Source organism: Mirounga angustirostris, unplaced genomic scaffold, assembly GCF_029215605.1.
Source record: "Mirounga angustirostris isolate CCGP_5_RB_7025 unplaced genomic scaffold, mMirAng1.0.hap1 SCAF_6, whole genome shotgun sequence".
Taxonomy (NCBI): domain Eukaryota; kingdom Metazoa; phylum Chordata; class Mammalia; order Carnivora; family Phocidae; genus Mirounga; species Mirounga angustirostris.
In genome coordinates, this window is record NW_026991714.1 from 98,184,840 (window position 1) to 98,204,081 (window position 19,242).

Genomic DNA, 19,242 nt, shown 5'->3' on the forward strand with positions numbered 1-19,242 from the left:
CCTCAGTCACGAGTGCCTGATTTGTCACTGAGGTTATACAGAGATGAAACTAACAAACAAAAATTAACAAATGAACTCAATAAGGAGAACAAACTGGTGGCTGCCAGAGGGAATGGGTGAAATAGATATAGGGGATTAAGAGGTACAAACTTCTAGTTATAAAATAAATAAGTCACAGAGATGAAAAGCCCAGGATAGGGAATATAGTCAATAACATTATAATAACATTATATGGTAACAGACGGTGACACTTTCCTAATGAGCACTGAGAATAGAATTGTCCAATCAATGTTGTACGCCTAAAACTAATATAACACTGTATGTTAATTATACTTCAATAAAGACAAGTGGAGAGATGAAAAGCAAGAAAGAACAGGAAGGCACAGGAGAAAGCGAGTAACTTTCTCCTGGGACTATCAAAGGGGAAATTGAGAGGCCTCAGGGGAGGAGACCCGCTGGTGGGGAGGGGGGCGGGGCCGGTGCCCTAGTGCCGCGGAAGGGAAGGAATCCCAGACCAAGAGCCAAAATGGGGGTCTGGAGGACACTTCTGTATCTTTGCGGGGGGGCGGGGGGAACACTTATTTTTACTGCATAACACAAACCTGACAAGAAAAGCCCTCCTCGCATTTGGCCGCCGAACCACGTGGCATCCCTTTCCTGCAGGTGACGCAGGGGTATGGGTGGGGCCTCTACGGAATCTGTTCTTGGTGCGGACAGAGAATCGAACTTCTCCAAACCGCTTCAACACACACTGGCAGAACTACTACTGTCACTTCACATCCTCCCGGAGTGGGCAGAAAGGTAGGCTCTAAGCATTTAACAGTTTTACAGTAATCCACGTCTTTTTCTAACGGGACCAGCTCCGCTACTTTCCACTGCTTCCCCAACACACAGGACAACCCCTTAGCGCGCAAGCGCACTTCTTGCTTAAGCGCCAAGGCGGGATCGAGGCTCTTGTCTCGCGAGAGTGGGCCCGTCGGTCTTCGTTGCTCTCGCCCCACCCCCTCCTTCTCGCTCGCTCTCTCCCATCCCCCCAAGCCAGTCGCTCTGCTGCGCAGCTCTCTTAGCGGTTGTCGCTGGTGGAGGCGGTTGGAAGGACCGTTGTGGCGAGTGCTACACGAGACGAGCGACTTCTTCCTCTTCCCGACCGGCCCCGCGAGCACCGGAGTCGGCGTTACTGTCGCCCGACAGGGTATCTGAAGTAAAAGGGGGTAGGTTGGGCTGGTGGTTTCGAGAGCCGAGTCGGGAGAAGGACGAAAGAGACTGGGAGGGGGTGGGGTGGGGGGGGAAGTGTGGAGGTCGCCGCTCGGAGGCGGCCAGACTGCGCCTCCCAGGCGATCTCCCACTTCAAGGAGGGCGGCCTGCTGGGGGGAGGACATGCTCGGGTGAAATTCAGTGGACGAAACTGAGGCCCGGAGTGGGGGTCATCCAGCATTTCCCCTCTTTCCGTGCTGGTTTGGCCTCCGCCATTTTGAGTACGGTGGCGCCGCCACCTCGGCTTCCCGCCCTTCCCCTCTTTCTACTTTTTGCCCCTGAGCTTCCGAAAACTGATTTAGAAGGCCGGGACGGGGTGGGGGCGGGGGAAGGTCAGAGCGCCCCGGAAGGGACGAGGGTGGGGAACGAAGCGAGCTGGGAAAGACTGGGCACTTGGGGGGGGGGGTCTGGGCTGGCGGGCGCGCTCCCGATGGAAATGGCGCCGGATGGGCCTGGCCTCCCACCGCGGCCTCCCTTCCTCCGCAGTCTCGGCAGGGCAACCAGGGCTGGCGGGACTGCGAGTGACTTCTGACGCAGATTCCCAAGATGAGAGAGGCTGGAGCTGGGGGAGGAAAGCCAATGGCGACGAAGGCGCTCAACTCCCAAATCCAGGACAAAGGAGGCAGTCGGCCTCCTTTGTAATTCCGCCGCCCGGTGGCGAAGGTTTTAAAGCCAGGCTTGGCTGCCGGACGGAGAGGGGGCGGGGGTGGGGCGGGGAGGGGCGTACTCTCCTTAGCTCTCTGGTCTCTAGGGCAGCTAGATAAACGAAAAGTCTCCGGGGAGGAATAAAGGACGCTTAGCCGGCCCTTATATTCCAGATTTGGAACTTCGAAAAGAGTACGTACTCATTTTCCAAAGGGTGTTTTTTTTTTTTTTTCTTCTCACGTTTATCTTAAACGTAAACACTTTGTGGGTAAATGTTTTGTAAGCAGTAAGCGGGTGACTTACCAAATAGGAATGTGAAATGGGCATATTTCAAATAGGTCGTTTAGGACCAGTGAATTATATAATAGCTTCCTGAACTTTTGGGCGGGGGTGGGTGGTTTAGCAATGGTTTTGTGTAGTTTGGCACATACTGGGTTATCATTTACGTAGGAGTTTTACCTTTGGGAAACAGTTGTTAAAACACAATTAGTGATGGTGATGGCAAAAATTTGTGTAGCAGTTGAGTTACCGAGTTTTCAGTATTAAATCTCCAAAGGTTACATGTTGTGCAAAACATGTAACAAAAAGGGTGTGGAAGTAAAATACATCAAAATACAGTTAGCGTTTATTTTACTTTTGGTAGCTAAGCATTATTTTTTTAGTATAGGACTGTGGTAGTATTATGACCCAGAAAATAGGCCTACTCAACAAAAAGACAAACCGAAAGCCCAGTCCTGTGGTGGTGTGGTGATTTTTGGTCCTTAGAACACAAGAGAACTGGGTCTGTACTTTTCATTGAGTAGGGTACAAAGTGACAGGCAGCTTGAGAGTAACAGTTTCCAATAATAGCTTTGAGTCCTTACAAGAACTCTATTACCTACTTTTTTCAGCTTTAAAAAACAACCTTACTATTGTTGAAGACGGTCTGATTTTTAGTAGCTTTTGAAAAAAGGCCAGTTTCCTGTAAAGTAGTACATCATAAAACCGCTTTCCTGATTGGATTACTCTAGAAACCTTTTTCTGCCCTCTTTCATCTGCATCATGATCTGGAAACCCATCTGATTGCCTTTATATTTTTAATAACCAGGTTATTTTTTTGGTGTTCTTACTTTGGTAAACAAGAGGCTGAGCTGCAGTAGGTGATGGTAACTTTGTTTTAGAGAAGAACTCCTTTATACATTCAGACTTCACCTCCCTTTAGGTATTAGTTGTGTGTCTACTTTTTCTACTGGAAAATTAAGGAGCAAGCACGTTGGAAAGGGGAAATGATGTAAATTTTTCATTTTAGTTAGTACCACTTTTTGCCAAAGTTTGAAGAACATTCTCATTTTTTTTTTTAGGACCAGCTGGCTACCATTTATAAAGTTATCTATTGGTGCATCACACCCTAACTTTATGTATTATACTTCAGAAGATAGTAGTATATGCCTCTGTGTTACAAAGGAATTCAGTGTTTCATTTGACCTCTGTTAGGTGCTTAGCAGCTTTGAGATACAATTCACATACCATAAACTTCACCCATTTAAAATCCATACCGTACATGGACTTTTGTGACTGGCTTCTTTCACTTAGCATAACTTTTAGGAAATTAAACTTCTATTCAAAACTGACTACAGTTATCTTAGTTCAACTGCTGGTATTTTTAATTGGTGCTAACACTTGGCAGTCTTAAAGCAGAATTGAGATTAGTCATGACATTGTTGGAAAGAAAGGTTGAGATGGATTATCCTGAATAATTAGTAAACTCTAGGTAGTTTCCGGGACAGCTTTATTAATGTACTACAGCAGATTGTCTTTTTGTATGCCTCCAGAGTTTGTCTTGGTTTTGTTTTGTAAGTAGAATTAGAGTCACATTTTGAGTTTTGAAGAAGTCTAGTGTGGCTTTAAGTTGTGTACTCTTAATACATGTGCGGTGGAAAGTCATCCAATAAAATAGTTGTCTTCCGAATCTGGTTAATTTTTCGTCAACTTAAAATTGCGTTAATAGGATAGTGTGATTTTTATAGACTTAATATTTTGTTTTATATAGGTCTCTTTGGTGTGGACTGATGAAAACCAAAACTAGTTTGCTTGCTGGTGTTTCTTGGAAAGGGCTAAATTTTATAGTAAAGATAAGTCAATTTCCCATCCTTTTTTGTGTGTGTTCCCCAGTGTTACAATGAAGAAAGAAATGGGCTAAATGATAAAAAGCATCACACTGTCTTTTCACAACAGATTAGATTGGTTTTGCAAAATACTAAATATTTTTCATGAGGAAGTAACGTGATGTTACCTCCTCTCCACTTTTTTCTTCCATTCTTGAATCATCCTTTATAGAGAAGTGTTTTTGTTTTGTTTTGATTTTTTGTTTTTTGTTTGTTTGGTTTTAAGTTTTGGGGGCTTTTTTTTGTTTTTTAAGAAGATCTTCAGTATGTCTCAACTTTTTTCCCAGACTCAATCAGGGTGTACTTTCGGGACTACTCTAGAACAGTATTTTTTATCTAGCTAACACATGTTATAGTAAACATTTCCAAAAATCCTCACCTCACCCCCCCACCTTGACAAATTCTATGGAAGCAAGCCTAAGTTGATTTTGGAAACAATTTGTAACTATCTTTACTTCTTTTCAGGACTGGGGATAGTTTTCCATCCTTTAAGGTTCATTTATTTTGTGGTATATTTCAGTAGTTTTACAGGAGGGTCCCTTAAAATCCAGTAACAAGGCTACCATCGAATGAATGCCATGCTGCAGACTAAGCATTATAAATAAGTCTTAAAACAGTCTAGAGAGGTATGGGCACCACTGTTATATTTTAGAGCTGAACACAGAGGTTAAGTTTGTTTAATCAACCAGCCAGTGAATGGCAGAATAGGGATTCAAAACCAGTTTCCCTTTCTCCCTCTCTCTCCCCCTTAAAAATGCATATCCATTTTAGGTGCCTAAAAATTAGTTGTAATGTCTGATAAAAAAAATCTTAGTCTTCCCACTTTGGATCTCCATGTCTAGAGTGACTGCCAGGATTTTTAAAACAGCAAAACAAGTATGCAAGGTGATTCATACGCAGAGGTATTTGATTAATAAACGCATTCGGAAATTTTCTACCTTAGGTTATTTTAAATGCACATATTCTAGGAAAAAAATTTTACTCTTTGCAGATGCTCCCCCTAACAGTTGGAGTGATATAATTAGATGGTGTGAAATCAAGTATTAGTGAACACTGTTATGAACTATGTTGAAGCGTAAAGGAATCAAGTGAACAAATTGTCTTGTTTACAGGGGAGGAGGTGGTGAGGGAAAGGTTTGAAATACTCAGGTGAGTAGGATTCCTACAGCTGCTTAGTGAAATTTGTAAGATCTGGTAAGTTTTTGCAGCTGAAGGACTTCTGCATTAGCCTCCTTAAAGTGTTCTGGAATTCTAAAAGAAAGGACTATTGTCTTTTGGGAAGGGAACTGGGTGTGGATGGGTTCTTTTTGGAGGGCTAGGAGGGCTTCTCACTGTACCCTAAAATACTTTTTGAATGTTAATGTATTACATTTTTTAAAATTTGTGTTTAAATGTAAAGCAGTGAGTGAACTGGTTTTGAATGTACTATCTCCAGTAACTTCCCAGTAGGTAGCTTCAAAAAACACCGGTACTGTTGGAAGGCATTCACTTTTGAGTGGACTTTTACCTCAATTTTAAAACTCACCCTAATTAACTCATTTTAAAACTTGCTTTAGAGATAGGAATTTTTCCTCCTTCAAAAACAATTTGATGTGTTCAGAATTAAAAGTGCATCTAAAAAGTTAAGACTTTTTGTAATGCCATTTTTCTAACAGAGAAGTACTCATTGACCTTTTGACTTAGGCTCTTGCTGTGAGTGGACAGTGGTGCTATGTGCAGCTTTTGAGTAATTAAGTTTTAAAGAATTTACATGATTCAAATGAATAATAAGTAAAACCTGAAAAAATGTGAATGAAAATTTGAGAGATGAGGAAAAGACTAGAGTTGATGTCAAGATGACAAGAAATAGAATTTGAAGACTAATATTGTAATTATGTAAGCTTTCTTAAGATTGGGCATTATATAAAATTTGGCCCTTAGAAATTTGGTACTTTTCGGAGGGGAGGGTCAGGTATCACTCACTTTTCCTAGTCTTTTTGCCTACCTCAAAATGGGAAGGTGTCATGCCTTTGAATTGTGGCATTGTCAACAAGCCATATGTTATATTTCCTGTTGTGCACCACTGAGCGATGATGTTTCTTCAGTACCTGTAGCAAGAGTATATTTTGATTGACTGCTTTATGTGCTTGTTTATTTTTTATAGCATTTAAATCAAACGTTATTGAGATGGATTGGGTTATGAAACATAATGGTCCAAATGACGCTAGTGATGGGACAGTACGACTTCGTGGACTGCCATTTGGTTGCAGCAAAGAGGAAATAGTTCAGTTCTTTCAAGGTACCTCTAGTATTAGTAAAAGTTTAGTAGTATTTTAATTTTATATTTTTATTATATTACTCAGTTTTTAATTTGTAAAACCCATTTGTTTCGGGGACTTTTGAATACGATATCTTGGTTAATGTATTATGAAATATGCTCCAGTTAGTACTGAATACAGAATGTGTAGAATATGTAAAACCTAACTAATGTGCATTAAGCTTAATTGAGAATAATTATGTATGATGAAATGAACCATGAATTATATGGAGCATAGTTAAATTTGATTTAGCTTTTTTAATGTAATATAGGTGAGCTTTTAGTGTGTGTAATTTAAAAAGACTGGTTGCAAAAAAATATGTAATCCAGTAATATTTGAAAAAATCTTCCGCTTGTATTACGGGGTGATGGGAAACTTAAGCTTTTTTGTTTTGTTTTTGTTTTGTTTAGACTTGTTTTAAATATTTGATTCAGATGGGAATGTTTCAGCCTTTAACACTGTTCCCCTTGATGGGGTTATTTGTCCTTGGGTTAAAGGGTTGGAAATCGTGCCAAATGGGATAACATTGACGATGGACTACCAGGGGAGAAGCACAGGGGAGGCCTTCGTGCAGTTTGCTTCAAAGGAGATAGCAGAAAATGCTCTGGGGAAACACAAGGAAAGAATAGGGCACAGGTGGGGATGGAGAGTTTGGGATGGTGTTAAATTTTTATTTTTTGGGGGTTGTGGGTCACTATTGCTTAATGGGGGGTTTACAATAACATTTTTCTGGGGTAGTTTAAAAGAATTGATAATTATCTAAATTTAACTTGGAAACTACAGATTTGGGTGGGGAATTAATGCTAATAGTTTGCTTAAATTAAAATTAGATTGTTTCCATTTCTCTGTAGGATGTTGTTGATAAATGCTTTTGTATAATCAGCTATTTTCTCTAAACACCTATTATGTACTAAAGGAAACAAGCTAAAAATATATTATATGAATTATTTTCAAGTGACTAATCTGTCTATGTAAAACTTAAATATTAACTAAGTTTGTAGGTGTAAAAAATGTTAATTTATGGTGTATTTAGGCAGTTTAAATTGGGTTATGTATCTAGATGTAGAAAAACTTACTGCATTTTTGCCCAATATCTTATTTATTCTAATACATTTACGCTGAAACCTGTACCTTAAACCATTTTTTAAATAGGTATATTGAGATCTTCAGAAGTAGCAGGAGTGAAATCAAAGGATTTTATGATCCACCAAGAAGATTGCTGGGCCAGCGACCGGGACCATATGATAGACCGATAGGAGGAAGAGGGGGTTATTATGGAGCTGGGCGTGGAAGTATGTATGACAGAATGCGACGAGGAGGTGATGGATATGATGGTGGTATGTGTATCTAATGAACAAAGGTTCTGTTGTCATTTTCTTAATGTTCCTGACACTTTGTCAAGAAATATAGAAATGGCAGTAATTTCAGTACCTACTAGGTTTTAAAACCTGTTCATGAAAATATGGATTCCCGTGGCCAGCTATGGGACTTGATTGATGCACATATTGGCACCTAGAGAAGTTATACAGAAATTAAAATGAAGATATTGGCATATTTTGACACTTTCTGTTTGACATCAGGATGAAAGTTAATTTTGATGTCTTAAATGTATTCTTTTGAGTTTTTTTTATTTCCACCGAGTGTTACTGCTTTTTTTCACATGCACTAAGTTGGGAGTTGTAAACTTGTAATAATAACCAGACTGCTTACCACAAAATGATTTTATAAACTGGATTATAAAATTTATCTCTTGAAAGTGTATTCATGTATTTCTCATTAAATTACACAGGTTATGGAGGTTTTGATGACTATGGTGGCTATAATAATTATGGCTATGGAAATGATGGCTTTGATGACAGAATGAGAGATGGAAGAGGTAAATATTAAAGACATACTCCTTTTTAGGTGAATGTTAAGTATTTGTTTTACAACCATTTAGTGGTGGTAAAAGGTGACTTGCATGAAATCGTCAGCTTGAGCATATTTCAGAACATACCTATGTGGGGCTTTATATAGATGTATACTTCCAGGTAAATTCTCGATTCGATGTTTAGAACTACTAAGATTAATTGGTTGTCAAAGAAAAAGGTATAAATAGGAAAAGGTATGTGTAGGGAAGAAGTGTTTTGTTGAAATGCTTTACTACATGTATCAGTAGTTGATAATCTTTGGAAATTTTATTCTCTTAGGTATGGGAGGACATGGCTATGGTGGAGCTGGTGATGCAAGTTCAGGTTTTCATGGTGGTCATTTTGTACATATGAGAGGATTACCTTTTCGTGCAACTGAAAATGACATTGCTAATGTGAGTAATTTATCAGTGATTTTATATTTTATCTGGTATCTAGTTTTGAAGCATTCTTAATGCTCTCATCTTTTTCTTTATAGTTTTAATGTCAAAATCCCTTTAATAGGAAATGTACATATTCTTATCATACTGGTTGACGAACATTTTTTTGTCCATTGTATGCTGACTTATCTGGGACTCAAGCAAGTAGAAAGTTGTATTCATAAAGTCTAGTTAAGAATTTAGTGAAAAGATTGATCAGCATAGAGTGGAGAGGACTGGAAGATAATTGCCCTTGTGTCAAGTTTTGAAAGTGGAAAATATAAAAAGTGAATAAGGTTTAGTTGTTTGGTTCAGCTTTGTAGCTACAGCGTGATTAGAAACAGGAGCTGTGAAAATAATGGGAGTAGATGCTATTGCTGTTTTGAAACTGGTCGGTTTCAAATTGGTTAGAGTATCTGCAAACTTCAGTCCATGTGCATCTAGTCACACCCATTCATTTACCTGTTGAGTAGTTGCAGTAGACATCTAGTGGCCTACAAAGCCAGGACTATTTACTACGTAGCTCTGAAAGAAATTTACCTATAGATCTTACTGGGAACTGATTGGTCCTAAGTTCCAGGTACGTTCTAGGATTCCTTTAACCTGATTAACTTGTGATTTACAACTAAGTGATATATTTTGGAGATATCCATGTACAGTTTGTGTCAGTTTGTCAAATTCCATTGGTCTGAATCATAACACCTAAATTCTCTGCACATGTTTCTAAGTCTCTGGTGACCTATTTATCCTTCAAACAGTAATTTTGAAATATCTTTCTTGGGAGGAGTGGGAACGGAGGAGTTAAATTCTCCCTCTTAGTGGTAGGGTATGAGACGTTTTCATTTATTTAGAGTGAACTATGCTTTGGGTTAGATTTTTATTATTAATTTTTTTTACTCACTTAGCTTCCCCCCCCTTAGCTTACTTTATTTAAATTATTTTAAAAGGTTTTATTTATTTATTTGAGAGAGTATAAGCAGGTAGAGCAGCAAGGAGAGGGGGGAGCAGGCTCCCTGATGAGCAGGGAGCCCGATGCAGGGCTCCATCCCAGGAGCCTGAGATCACAACCTGAGCCGAAGGCAGATGCTTTTAATGACTGAGCCACCCAGGCATCCCCACGTAGCTTATTTTAAAGAGATCGTTTCTTTGCATTTTCCTCTTAAGTGCATTAGTTTATATTTCCAGAACCTTTGTAGTTGATTTGTTAGCTTTGCAATACAGGGCAGTAAAAAGGTTTGTTTTAATGGATGAGGGAAAACCAAAGTATGTGGTAATTTACTTTGAATAATCTAAATAGAAAAATTAGTGGGGCACCTGGGTGGCTCAGATGGTTAAGCGTCTGCCTTCGGCTCGGGTCATGATCTCGGTCCTGGAATCAAGTCCCACATGGGGCTCCTTGCTTAACAAGGAGCCTGCTTCTCCCTTTCCCTCTGCCTGCTGCTCCCCGTTTGTGCTCTCCCTCTCTCTCTCTCTCTCTGGCAAATAAAATCTTTTAAAAAAGAAAAATTAGTAATAAGTGTTTTCTTTTGTTTAGTTCTTCTCACCACTAAATCCCATACGAGTGCATATTGATATCGGAGCTGATGGCAGAGCAACAGGAGAGGCAGACGTAGAATTTGTGACACATGAAGATGCTGTAGCTGCCATGTCTAAAGATAAGAATAACATGCGTAAGTGGTATCCTTGGCTTGCTATCTCTTTTCTTAGATGTGAACTTGCTTATGAAATAACATTTGTAATTCCTCAAATATAAGATGTTACAGGGTCTGTAGGTAACTCTTGGCAGTCACTGGGACCTGAAGCCATATGGCCTCTAAGATGGCTTTCCAGGGGGTTTTTTATTGAAGAGTTAATTCAGACTCAATACTTGACAGGTTATCTGAGCTCAATTAAAAAGGGAAAATAGGTATATTACTTGGCACTCACTTGAGTTCCCATGCCATTTGCAAATTACCACTTTTTAACCCATCCATTAAGTTAGTTGGGTAATTATTTCTACATGCCATCAGAGCTATTCTAAGCTGTAGTCAGTAAATAAGTTTTCATGGACATTATTTTCATGATTGGAATTCATTTCTTTGGACATGGAATGTATTTTTAAGAAGCACAGTGACTGGTTCTAAAATAATGAATCAGCCCCTTTTATAGATGAGGAAACGGAGGCCCCGACCACGTTTTATGTGTAGTGTTGTGCAGTTTGAACAAAATTTGGTAGGTTAGGTTTTAGCCCTACCTGGCATTCATCACTCCACTAGGAAGTATAGAAATACACTTTCAGGCTAATACTAGCACAGGTTAATATTTGCCAATTATCCTTTTATTGATAAATTTTGATCCATCATTGCTTCCCTATTACTTTTTGTCTTAAAGAACATCGGTACATTGAACTCTTCCTGAATTCTACTCCTGGAGGCGGTTCTGGAATGGGAGGTTCTGGAATGGGTGGCTACGGCAGAGATGGAATGGGTAGGTAAAGTTTTTAAAATGAGCAGAGTTACACACTTAGCAAACAATCTCACACTTTTTTTTTCCCTTTTAAAGATAATCAGGGAGGTTATGGATCTGTTGGAAGAATGGGCATGGGTAACAATTACAGTGGAGGATATGGTACTCCTGATGGCTTGGGTGGTTATGGTAAGTGTCCTTGGTTACTGTGGTTTGATTTGTTAGTCCCCATGTATGTAGATACTTTTAAATTCATGTATTATCTTCAATGAAGTATGCACGGATATTTCCTGCTAACAATTTTTTTTTTTTTTTTTTTTTTTTTTTAAGGCCGTGGTGGTGGAGGCAGTGGCGGTTACTATGGGCAAGGTGGCATGAGTGGAGGTGGATGGCGTGGCATGTATTAAAGCATAACCACCAACATAAAAGTCCTGACAACAGCGTCTGGTCTACTAGACTTTCTTACAGATTTAATTTCTTTTGTATTTTAAGAACTTTATAATGACTGAAGGAATGTGTTTTCAAAATATTATTTGGTAAAGCAACAGATTGTGATGGGAAAATCTGTTTTCTGTAGGTTTTATTTGTTGCATACTTTGACTTAAAAATAAATTTTTATATTCAAACCACTGATGTTGATACTTTTTATATACTAGTTACTCCCGAAAGATGTGCTGCTTTCATAAGATTTGGGTTGATGTATTTTACTATTAGCTCTACAAGAAGTAGTGTAGTGCAATTTTAGAGGACAGTGGTTCACCTTTGCATAAACTACAAGTCTTATTAATAAGCAGACATCTGGAATAGAACTTGGAAAATAGTGCAACTTTTTTTTCTCCTGGACAATACTGTAAATATAAAAACCTAAAGATGAGTGTCGGTGGCTTCAGGAGTATAAACTCAGCTAATTTCTATTTTAGTCATTCTTTTCAAATGCCATTTATCCAGGCATAGCTCTGAAACATTGAATATCTTAAGAGGTATCTGGATTTCTGAATATTCATAATTGTGTTACCTGGGGATGAGAATGTTGGAAGTAAATTCTAGCCCTAGATTTTAGAATAAAATTCACTCAGCACTTGACTGGAGTACCAAAAAATGTTTCCAAAAAAGTAATAGTTGTAAGTAAGTGATCTCAAAATGTCTTAGACTAGGTTAAGATTCTCAGTGACATGAGAATTCAGTACAAGAATATTTACTGTGGAGTATAATTCTCACAGCTGTATTTTCAGCTTTCCTGCCCAATAAAGCATATGGTTTTTCAATAACTGTATAAATGACTAAACAAATGTAAGAGACAAGTCCATGTGATAGTTTCAATTAAAATGAGTCCTGGAAGTTGGATTTTACATTTGGTATCTGTTTGGAGTTTTAGAGCTATTGTGTTAAAAAATACTATATGTAGCAAGGAAAAGGTGCTTTTTACTTTTAATCCCTTTGATCAATATGGTTTTTTTTTCCAAATTGGCTAATGGATCAAAATGAAACCTGTCAATGTGAATTCAGTTATTGACCTTGTTACTTGTTTTTGCTAGAAATGTTATTAATGTAATAAATATCAATGTGGGAGATAATAGTGTGGCCTCTGTCCTAGAATGCTTTTGTGTCAGTTACTGATTGTAAAATTGGTAGAAGATACTCTTAAGTGAACATTAAGTAAAGTGACACCTAAGGAGTGATTTCTGTTAGAGAAGGAAGTTGTGTTAGCTTAAATGGAACTTACCGGCTCAAGCAGTGATCCGTTTTAATGTTTGTACCCCTCCCTTAAATTACCCATTTAAATATTAGGCTCATACCATTTACCTTTTTTTAAAGATACTGTGTGCTTTTATTTTCCTAGGACCTGCCTTATTAAAATCTAAGTAATAAAGGTATAAAAAGTTGTAAATGCAAGTTGCCCTTTGAAAGGCTAATTTTTTCATATCTTTTATTTGGTTTATAAAATTCACATTTTAAAACATTGCAGAGTAGAAGAATTACAGTCACAATTCCTTGGCACCATGATAGCATTATTATGGTAGTACTGGCTAGACAAGGGAATGGTATGTGAAATTTATTAAGATAAATACTTTCTATGAGAGCAAATCTTGAAGATTAGAAAGTGTAGGTTCACAATACAAACGAAGTTTTATAACAAAATCCAACATTTAGTATAAATGGCTTTTAAATAAGAGCCCAAACTAAATGAAGCAAATTGTATTGCTGCCATAAAAGCTTGACTACAAAAAGCCCAAAAATCAATGGTGATTAAACAGGAGTTTTGAATAACAAAGAATTTAAGGGGGAACTGAAAATCATGGTTTTACTTGTTGAATGAAACCCAGCTTTGGAATTTAGGCAAAATCACATTTTAAGATTTGTACTAATAAGCACAGTAATAATAAACCTAGTATTTGAAATTTCATTTGCTTATTCTCATTTTTAACAATCATAAAAATGTTAATCATCCCATCAATACAAAACAGTTCAAGAATATAATTCTCTTGACAATATTTCTGTTGGCATTCAAGAAGGACCACCTAAAAATCTGTACAGTTCTAACTGAAGACCTCAAAAGCTAACTGGATATGGAGAAAATCTCAAAATACTGGTTTCATACTTTGGCAATTTAGAAAATTAATTTTAAACCCTAGTGAAAGTATATATACTCTGAGGAGAGGATCCTGCAGAATAAGTTACCCCGTCTTAGGTGGGAGGGGGGGTGGACATGATTAATTCACTCAATGTAATGCTCCTAGGGAGTAACCAAAGATTCCTATCTAACCTGTTTGGAAGGTTCAGACTTAAAGTGCATGGCTGAAGTTAATACCAAAGGGGGGGGGGATCTCCCAAGTGGTGATGCTGTTCAAAGGATTAATTATACAAGGGTAACATTTTACATATTCTTGGTGTGCTAGAAGTATGGTAAAATGGGATTAGTGTTTATTAAGTCTTTCGTGCTTGAAACAGATCAAGTATTTCATGGCAGGGCTGATACTTCACTCTATACATAACTGCAGTAGTGGATCACTACATTGTTCCTAAAGGTTCCTAAACAGATCAAGTATTTCATGGCAGGGCTGATACTTCACTCTATACATAACTGCAGTAGTGGATCACTACATTGCTTCCTAAAGGTTACTGGAATGGAAATAGAATAAAATTTTTAATTACTCAAATCCTATCAAAGACAAACTATTTGAGGTTTCTCCTTTAATGCTTAGAGGAGAATCAATCAGGAGCCTGTAATCGCTTACTATTAATAAACATTTTTTTTCTGGGGATGGATTTTTCCTTTTTAATTTGAAGAGGTGTGAGCCCTCCCTAAAAAAGTCAGCAATTTGGCGAGTCAGGTGTAGCATATGGAAAGTTGTGCAAGTAACAACTTAATGTAAAAGGCTGGTTTAACTTCCTTTCAAAATAAGGAAAAAGTTAAGGTAAAATAATACCTCTTTAACCTACTATATCTGAAAAGTATCAATAAATACATTGATTAGAAGAAGACCAAAAGGAAATTTTATAGAATAAAATAGTTGGCCTTTTCTAATGCAAAATGGGCAAAGGAAGTGGGGCAGAAAGGACAAGTAATTAAGGTTGAAACCTTAGCAAGCTAATGAAAAGTCTGTTGAACTGGAATATTAATACTTGTAAAAAGTTCAATGCATTTCTGATCTTTCTGAGAACTGTGAAGCTTTAAAGTGCATTAAAATTACAGGCACCATCAAATACCAACTTGACAATATGCAGAATAAAAGAATCTGAATCCCTATTTTTAAGAAGGCCTTTACAAAATAAGGCAAATGTGTGTTAGCTCTGCTATCTGGCCTTTCTGGTGGCTTCATAAGTTACATGATTATTACATCAATTAGGAATTAAGTTATTTTAAAGCATGCCCTGTTGAAAGTTCTTTTTGAATAACAATGAGCTATTCTACAGCTTCTAATTCCCATGAACTGAATACATGGAAGATAAAACTGGTACCAATACAGTCTGAAAGCTGCTTAAGAAGGGCTGTCTAAATACATCATGTACATGGTTCATACATTAACCGTTCATTGTAGGTACTTTCATACATAAGGACTTAATTCTGGAGTCTTATGGCAAATTAGATGAGCATCTCTGGATCAGCAATGCGTGACAGGAATCACAAACCCGTACTGGCTTTGGTGAAGAAGGCAAAGGCAGTTCATTGTCAGAGCAAGCATTACAGAAAATTTCCCCACAGTTTCTACAGTGGTGCTATTAAATGGAAAAATCAAAGAAAAAAACTGAGTTAAATTAGAAGCCATGTTTGCATCAAGTCCTTTGGACTCACTTCCTATCTCCCTTACCTTTCTCTTAGAGAGTGAGAATTCCTTTTCACAAAGTTTACAATGTGTTGCTTCTTTGTCCTTCAACCAAACCAGTCCCTAGAAGGAAGAAACACGAATATTAATGCTCAAATTGTTAACACTTTAAAAACTACATGTGAAAACATTTTCAACCAAGAACATCTTGTAGGAATAGAGAGAGAGAGGACTTGGAAATGAGTCCTTTAAGAGCTACTGAAATAGCTGGAGAATAAGTGTGGGATTCGCTTCAAAATAATCTGGATGAGGAGGAAGGGATAGGGGTTGACTATAAATACAAGATAGGCCATATACTGTTAAATATTCAAACTGGGTAATGGGTTAATTTTTCTCTGTACAATTGTTTATGTTTGGACATTTCCATTATAAAATGTTTAAAAATTAATGGGAATTTTCTTTAAGGAATAAAGAGCCTTAGCGATTATCTAGTCCAACAAAATTTAAGGATACATTTTCACTATGAAATGCATGTGAGTTTGGCATTATGTATACCATATACCACAGTAAGTCCTTAAAATTTGAAGAGAATTTGGAAATCAGATGTTAGAATTCATTATTTTAGAGGAGACTTCACCTTAAGTCTTACATGGCTATTAATTTCCCTTAAATTCTATAACAAATGTAATGGCTACTGTGTAGATGAGTAGAAAACATATGTATTGTAAGTTATTAACAGGTGAGAGTGTGACACCTGAAATTTCTAAATTGACCCATTCTTAACCCATCTAAGATCCTGGCTAGGAACACTTTTTTCCCTACAAAAGCAGTTTTGTTAAATGACGCCAGTTTTATATGAGAAGACCCAGGTGAAGGAACAGTCTTCAATGTTTCTGATTAACCTCATCACATGACTAAGCCACGTTGCTGCTGCCGAAGAACCAAGTACAGCTGACCCTTGAACAACTGGGGGTTAGGGGTGCCGAACTCCACATCGACAAAAATCTGCATATAACTCTTGATTCCTCCCAAAACTTTATATTTAATAACCTGTTGACCAGAAGCCTTACCAATAACAGTTAACATATATACTGTATATGTATTACATGTATACATATACTATTTTATTCTTACAATAAAGTAAGCTAGAGGGGAAAAAAAACCTGGACAGCTCATATCAGACACACAAGTAAAGCGACTTCCCAAATGTCCAAAAGCCTAATGGAAGCAGCTTTGCTTCCTGCCAAGCCATGGGATCATGACCTGAGCTGAAGGCAGACAGTTAACCAACTGAGCCACCCAGGCGCCCTGTGCTAGCGTTAAGTTGTATTTATACAGTTATATACATGGTATGTTTCATAATGAAAATTTTACAGAGCTTAAATAATGACAGTTGGGCAGACATCCCTACCCATCCAAAAAAAATGTGAGAGCAAAATAAAAGGCATATACACAGATGCACAAATTCTTAAAACCTTTATCTTTTCAACTCAGCATTTTCCAGGAAGCTACCAAGGGATGCATTTCCCAAAACAAGGGAGCAAACCAAGAAAGAACTTAAAGGGTTCAGGAACCCTTTTAGGTAACAGGAACCCTAACATATGAGAAGGATAAAAGGAATTCTAAGAATGGCAGCAAAGGAAAATGTCAGGACAGGGGTGACCAGACTGAAGCAGGAGAGCAAAGAACTCCATGAGGGATGACTCCAAGGAAAAAAGAACAAACGAAATAATTACCTGATTCATTTTGCCATGGGAAAAACTTTTTTTTTTTTTAATTTTATTTATTTGAGAGAGCTTGAGCAAGAGAGAGCACAAGCAGGGTGAAGGGCAGAGGGAGAAGCAGACTCCCCACTGAAAAGGGAGCCCAACGTGGGACTCAATCCCAGGACCCCAGGATCATGACCTGAGCCAAAGGCAGACACTTAACTAAGCCACCCAGGCACCTCAACATGGGAAAAACTTTAATCAAGAAGCATGTTAGGGGAAAAAAATAAATACAAATAAAAAATAAATCAAGCAAGCAAGCAACCATGTTAGGGGTGGGGTGGCTGGGTGGCTCAGTCAGTGGAGCATCCAACTCTTGGTTTCAGCTTAAGTCATGATGGAGCCCTGCGTTGAGCCCCGAGTGTTCAGTGTGGAGTCTGCTCGTCTCTTTCCCTCTGCCTACCCCTCCCCCATTATCACACCCTCTCTCTCAAATAAATAAATCTTTTTTTTTTTTTTTTAGATTTTATTTGTCAGAGAGAGGGAGAGAGAGGGCACGAGCAGGGGGAGGGACAGGCAGAGGGTGAAGAAAGCTGCCCACTGAGCAGGGAGCCCGACATGGGGCTCAATGCCAGGACCCTGGGATCATGACCTGAGCCGAAGGCAGACGCTTAACCGACTGAGCCACCAAGGTGTCCCTAAATAAAATCTTAAAAAAAAAAAAAGAAAAAAGCATATTATAAAGGTGTTTGAAGGTATAAGAAAACTCAAATGCTCTAATTCAACAAAACTTTTTTTAAAATTTTTTAAAATTCAATTTAGTTAACATATAGTATATTTTTAGTTTCAGGGGAAAGGCAATTATTAACACCAGAAGAAAAAAGAAATAGTTCAAGAAAGAAAATATAATCACAACAAACTACATGGCCCAGCAAAGAGCAATATTTAAATAGTCAAAGAATATATAGTAAATGAATTCCATGAAAACTTTTAATTATATTGGGTGGACAATGAAGAGCAAACAGACCAGGGTGAGAGTGGGCAAAACTCCTCATCCACCATGTTAACCAGGCTATACAGATAGGTCTAAAATAGGTCTTAAATAAATGAGTGAATAATATATACTGCCTATTATTTAGAAATGGGGGGTAAAGCCAGAAGGAACGACTAAAAGAATCGGAAGTTGCCTCCTTCAGGTGGCAGGAGCTAGGGTGGATGAGGGACAAGGGGGTGAAGAACAGGAGACTACTACTTTTTTTAATTCTTTCTAGCACTACTTGACTTTTTAAATTACTTTCATGTAACACTTCGCTAAAAAAACAGAATGGGAAGCTGTGTGGTAGAAAGTAATCTCACTGAACTACTCACAGAGAGACTATTTCCTCCTATGTTGTAGAAGGGATTCTTGCCTCCAGACGCATTCAGAACCATACACTGAACCACTGTACTAATCACTTTTCACACATATTAACCTCAGTATTCAAAGAAACCCTGTGCAAAATCCTCTGCGTGTTTCAGAAGCCATTCAGAAGAGGGAACAAACTCCATGAAGAGGGAACTTCTTGATGGTCAAAACTACTAACAGACCAGCACAGGGACTCAAGGACTCTCAAAGGCAGTTTCACTCCATCAGGCCATGCTTTGTAGGAAGGTAGACAAAGTTCTCTCCAAGGTCATTTCCAGTATGATTACTGACTGCTTCTAGAGGCGTAACAGGGAGGAGCTGGATCCCCATCATCCCAGCTCCCTGTTCGGTGCTTCTGCCTCTATACATCCTGGGACTCAGCACCTCAGGTTTATATAGGCTTTACCTTCTAGTGGGGACTCACATATATCTCTACTTTCCTACTTGAGGAAAACACTTTCTACTCACCTGCAATGCTTTGTTGGCTTCTTTTATATCTTCTATTTTAAGTTTTGATCTGAAAAGATTACAAATGGGTCCATGTTTCAGTAAATATATTACATATAGAACATCTAGCAATTCATTAAGGTATTGGTTTTTCATAGGATATAAAACTGTATATACTACAGGATTCTAATGATCTTCTTTGACTAGTGGGATTATATTTTATATTTCCCTATATTCTCTAAATGTCCTAAGCAAAAATATCCTTTTTAAATTTAAAAATTGCTTTAACAAAAGAATACTGGCAT

At 38.1% G+C, this 19,242-nt stretch overlaps 2 protein-coding genes across 12 annotated transcripts in view; one reads left to right on the forward strand and one right to left on the reverse strand.

The window, feature by feature from the left end:
* The first annotated feature begins 671 nt into the window (after positions 1-671).
* On the forward strand, positions 672-13,007 carry HNRNPH3 (heterogeneous nuclear ribonucleoprotein H3). Of its 6 annotated transcripts, none has more exons than XM_045877944.3 (10): positions 672-801; positions 6,187-6,321; positions 6,838-6,976; positions 7,493-7,677; positions 8,130-8,216; positions 8,530-8,645; positions 10,204-10,339; positions 11,040-11,135; positions 11,211-11,303; positions 11,445-13,007. In XM_045877944.3, exons 2-10 carry the CDS (start codon positions 6,210-6,212, stop codon positions 11,519-11,521), a joined length of 1,041 nt encoding a protein of 346 aa, XP_045733900.1. In that variant the 5' UTR covers positions 672-801; positions 6,187-6,209; the 3' UTR covers positions 11,522-13,007. The 6 variants fall into 6 exon arrangements, with proteins under 6 accessions (XP_045733900.1, XP_054364154.1, XP_045733898.1 ...); XM_054508179.2 differs by lacking the exon at positions 672-801 and adding an exon at positions 1,039-1,211; XM_045877942.3 differs by lacking the exon at positions 672-801 and adding an exon at positions 1,039-1,211 and having other exon boundaries at positions 7,493-7,632.
* A 1,869-nt stretch (positions 13,008-14,876) lies between these two features.
* The window catches only part of RUFY2 (RUN and FYVE domain containing 2), a 44,937-nt gene continuing 40,571 nt past the window's right edge, over positions 14,877-19,242 (reverse strand). For 5 of the 6 annotated variants that reach the window (XM_064594712.1, XM_064594711.1, XM_064594710.1 and 2 more), the window contains 3 exons: positions 18,959-19,007; positions 15,425-15,502; positions 14,877-15,332 (listed from right to left, as the gene is read on the reverse strand). In XM_064594712.1, the coding sequence (XP_064450782.1) occupies positions 15,189-15,332; positions 15,425-15,502; positions 18,959-19,007 (271 nt within the window). In that variant the 3' untranslated portion in view covers positions 14,877-15,188. Of the gene's footprint in view, positions 15,333-15,424; positions 15,503-18,958; positions 19,008-19,242 lie in introns of those variants that run through there. The other variant, XR_010412458.1, reaches the window with a different exon arrangement.

What these genes read in the sequence shown, in the direction of transcription:
- HNRNPH3 (XM_045877944.3), top strand. Translation starts at nt 6,210, where the DNA reads ATGGATTGGGTTATGAAACATAATGGTCCAAATGACGCTAGTGATGGG. An exon ending in CTACGGCAGAGATGGAATGG is followed by an intron (nt 11,136 to 11,210) that starts GTAGGTAAAGTT and finishes TCCCTTTTAAAG; the next exon opens with ATAATCAGGGAGGTTATGGA. An exon ending in TGATGGCTTGGGTGGTTATG is followed by an intron (nt 11,304 to 11,444) that starts GTAAGTGTCCTT and finishes TTTTTTTTTAAG; the next exon opens with GCCGTGGTGGTGGAGGCAGT.